Source organism: Galeopterus variegatus, unplaced genomic scaffold, assembly GCF_000696425.1.
Source record: "Galeopterus variegatus unplaced genomic scaffold, G_variegatus-3.0.2 Scaffold10949, whole genome shotgun sequence".
NCBI lineage: Eukaryota > Metazoa > Chordata > Mammalia > Dermoptera > Cynocephalidae > Galeopterus > Galeopterus variegatus.
In genome coordinates, this window is record NW_007737060.1 from 15,388 (window position 1) to 19,647 (window position 4,260).

The following is a 4,260-nucleotide window of genomic DNA, read 5'->3' on the forward strand; positions in this document are numbered from 1 at the left end:
GACAGTGTGACTCTAGAGCTTGTGCTGTTAACAGTTGCACTTCATCTCCAAGCCAAGACCTTGCCTGCTCCTTCTCATTGCTCAGCTCATTATTACACAGCCGCAGCCTGAGTCAAAGCCATTCTGGTGTGCCGACTGCACATGGGCGGGGGGGAGCGGGAGCACAGGCAGGGAAGCTACTGGGAGAGCAGGATTAGCCTAGAAAGTGGGAATTAATGTGGTGTGCCTGTTATCTTGCATGCACACAAGCTGGATTTTGAAAGACTACCACTTTCCCAGAGATTCAGGTGTTTTTCTCAGTTACACATGTAAAACCTGCACAAGTATATTCAAGAATTGTGCTGTTACTTATGGAAGCTCAGCTCAAAGGAGCACTGCTTCTCCCACTTCAACCTCCTGGCTTGGAAAATATGTGCCTGGCTCTTGTGCCCCAAGCCTCAGGCTTTCCATGGGTGCAGGGATGGGGGCGTGGCAGGTGAGCTCTGAAACAGCCCCCCCCCATGCTGCAGGTGAGTAGTGTGAGCTCTCAGCTGCCTAATTGCCTCTGGGCCTGTTCCCCTCCCAAAGAGCAGAAGCACTGGTCCTCACATACATCACCAGGCAGAGAGGAGATGAGCAGGGCTGCTTGAGGAAGGTTCACCTGAGCATGGGGCTCTCCTCCTGCCCATGCATCAGCTTCCTAGGGCTGCCATAGCAACAAAGCACATGCTGGGTGGCTTAAACAACAGAAACTTATTGTCTCAGCTCTGGGGGCTAGAAGTCCAAGATCCAGGTAGCTGCAGGCTTGGTTCCTTCTAAGGGCTGTGCAGGGTAAAAGCCATTCCAGGCCTCTGCCCAGCTTCTGGTGCTTTGCTTGCAGTGTTTGGTGTTTCTCGGCCTCTGCTGCACCACCCCAGTCTCTGCCTTCACCTTCACATCACACTCTCCCTGTGTCTGTGTACAAATTTCCCCTTTGCATGAGGATACCAATCATATTGGACTAGGAGACCATGCTACGCCAGTATAACTTCGTCTTAACTAATTATATCTGCAATGATCCTATTTCTAAATAAAGTCACATTCTAAGGCACTAAGGGTTAGTATTTCAACAGTGAATTTTGGGAGAACACAATTCAACCCATAAAGCCATTTCAGAAACATTTTTAGAGCATCTGCTATGAGAGATACCAGGAAATGACTGGTTCTTAGGGTACTTACACTCCAGGCTGTGCACTAGTAGCCCCTCCACAGGGAAGCCTAGAAGACCCAGCAGGTGAGTGGGACACATGGTGCATGCTACCTGACTTCAGAGGACTGCAGTGTCTTGGGGGGGTAGAGAGATTGGGCCTCATGGAACAGTTGATCAGGGTCTTGGTAGGATTCAACAAGTGGAACTAGAAGAGAGGGCTTTGCTGAAGACAGGAACAGTAGGAAGAAAAGCATATGGGCCAGGAGNTGAGCTCTGAAACTGCCCCCCCACCCCCCATGCTGCAGGTGAGTAGTGTGAGCTCTCAGCTGCCAAATTGCCTCTGGGCCTGTTCCCCTCCCAAAGAGCAGAAGCACTGGTCCTCACGTACATCACCAGGCAGAGGGGAGATGAGCAGGGCTGCCTGAGAAGGGTTCACCTGAGCATGGGGCTCTCCTCCTGCCCATGCATCAGCTTCCTAGGGCTGCCATAGCAACATACCACATGCTGGGTGGCTTAAACAACAGAAACTTATTGTCTCAGCTCTGGGGGCTAGAAGTCCAAGATCCAGGTAGCTGCAGGCTTGGTTCCTTCTAAGGGCTGTGCAGGGTAAAAGCCATTCCAGGCCTCTGCCCAGCTTCTGGTGCTTTGCTGGCAGTGTTTGGTGTTTCTCGGCCTCTGCTGCATCACCCCAGTCTCTGCCTTCACCTTCACATCACACTCTCCCTGTGTCTGTGTACAAATTTCCCCTTTGCATGAGGACACCAATCATATTGGACTAGGAGACCACGCTACGCCAGTATAACTTCATCTTAACTAATTATATCTGCAATGATCCTATTTCTAAATAAAGTCACATTCTAAGGCACTGAGGGTTAGTATTTCAACAGTGAATTTTGGGAGAACACAATTCAACCCATAAAGCCATTTCAGAAACATTTTTAGAGCATCCGCTATGAGAGATACCAGGAAATGACTGGTTCTTAGGGTACTTACACTCCAGGCTGTGCACTAGTAGCCCCTCCACAGGGAAGCCTAGAAGACCCAGCAGGTGAGTGGGACACATGGTGCATGCTACCTGACTTCAGAGGACTGCAGTGTCTTGGGGGGGGTGGAGAGATTGGGCCTCATGGAACAGTTGATCAGGGTCTTGGTAGGATTCAACAAGTGGAGCTAGAAGAGAGGGCTTTGCTGAAGACAGGAACAGTAGGAAGAAAAGCATATGGGCCAGGAGGCACAAGAGATGATTTGAAAGTGACACGTTACCCAGCTGTCCCTGGTTCACATTCCAGATAGTGGTTGTTACGTCACCCAGCGCCAACGGGCTTCTAAGCCAGGGGAGTTTGCCGTGTGCCATCCCAGCAGAGCACTGCCCCCCCCACACACACAGCCTCTTGCTCTTGGTCCACCCCACTGCCACCTTTTGTGCAGACCTTGGTAGTCTGCGCGTGGTCCTCAGTAGCAAGATGGTCCGGGTGTCTCATCTCCCCTGCATGCAGGCTGGTGCAGCCCGTCCCACTGCTGGGCAGATGAGAACTATCCAAATTCTCAACCACGTCACCATTTGTTTCGCCCACTTTTTTCTTTAGCAAAAAACGACTTCCTAAAAAGCCCCTGGAGCATCCAGTGCCCCACGAGATGGCTTTGGGACTCTTCCCAGTGGGCGGGCCAGGCTGCCTTCCCATTGCCTGTCCCAGGCAAGGCTGTCCAGAGTGCCTGGCACATTCCCTGTCTAGCCTTCCATCTCGGTCAGGTCGGCTCCCAGCCCCTGTCCACGACTCTGCCAACTTCCTTTTGAAGACCTGGATCAGGAGAGGTGATAAAGACCACCTGTGGGAATCCCGTTGCCTGAGCTGGGGGAATATTTATAGTGCATGAACATCAGCCCTTTGAGGGGAACATAAATCACATCAGATTTGTAGAGCCTGCATCCGGAGGTGCTGGGGAAACGGCCGTGGTACACATTTTCACACATGAAAGGCCAGCATCTTTCTAGGATGCCTAAATAGGGACAGCTGGGCCTGAAGTGTACCGAGGCCTCTCTCCTTCTGTCCTCTCCTTCCTGACCTGGGGTGTGCTGGCTGGGAACTGAGAACTGTAAGATCACCAGCATCCGTGCCAGGCACATTTTGCTGTCACCCACTCTGCCCCCGGAACACCTTTCCTGATGCTGTCTCTGGGCCTGGGTTTCAGCCAGCCTCGCAGACAGAACTGACCAGTCTCCTTTCTCAGGCCATGAGGAGAAGTCTGAGAACGCGGTGAAAGCTGGGACTTGCTGCGCCACGTGCAAGGAGTTCCACCAGATGAAGCAGACGGTGCTGCAGCTGAAGCAGAAGGTAGGTGCCAGGTATGGTAGGAACAGTGGTACCTAATGAAAGGAGGGCTCGGTGGAGATACAGTGGAAGAATGTTCAGGAACGATGAGAAAATAAATCATCGACATTGAACATTCCCTGCAGTCAATGCCAGCTGGGTTTGGAGGATGCTTTGCCTACCCACCTACAGAGCTGACCCTCTAAAAGACTGCAAACCACAGTGAAGGCAAGAGATCAAGGAGATGATTATTAAACGAGATGCTAGATGAGGGGCACATGGTGAAACCATAGAGGGTGAGCCACGACTGTTGCCATTTCTTGTAAAATATATGTTCAGACACATGGCCCTGGGGTAGACCATGTGATTCTGTTTTATGTATATTTTATCTGTAAAGAACATCCTATGAACTTCCATAAACTAGTGAAGAATTGCTCTTTTCACATTTAAAAATTATAGCCTGTGCTTTGTCTGGGCTCCGTGCCCCCAGGAAAAGCAGCCCTTTGGGTGCCTTCTGTCACCGAGAGTGAGAACTGACTCAATTTATAAAAGCCTCCACAGACGCCTGATGGAATATCCATCTGATCTCCAGTAACGTTGTTAGACTGTGAGTAATGCCCCCGTGATGGATCTAGTGACCTGACTTATGGAGCAACTCTCCTGGACCCAGACAGACAGTGTTTATCATACCTAAGGTTAGTCAATTTGCTAGTTTGTCAGCAATTCAGAAATTGCTCTTGTGCTGATAAAACATAAACTGACTGGTTTATTTATGTACTTGCT

General features: G+C 50.6%; 1 protein-coding gene across 1 annotated transcript in view; it reads left to right on the forward strand.

The window, feature by feature from the left end:
* Positions 1-4,260, forward strand: part of CCBE1 (collagen and calcium binding EGF domains 1) — a gene marked incomplete at its 5' end in the record, with an annotated part of 35,539 nt that overhangs the window by 12,974 nt on the left and 18,305 nt on the right. The window contains one exon of the mRNA XM_008594521.1: positions 3,398-3,501. Within this exon, the coding sequence (XP_008592743.1) occupies positions 3,398-3,501 (104 nt within the window). The remainder of the gene's footprint in view (positions 1-3,397; positions 3,502-4,260) is intronic.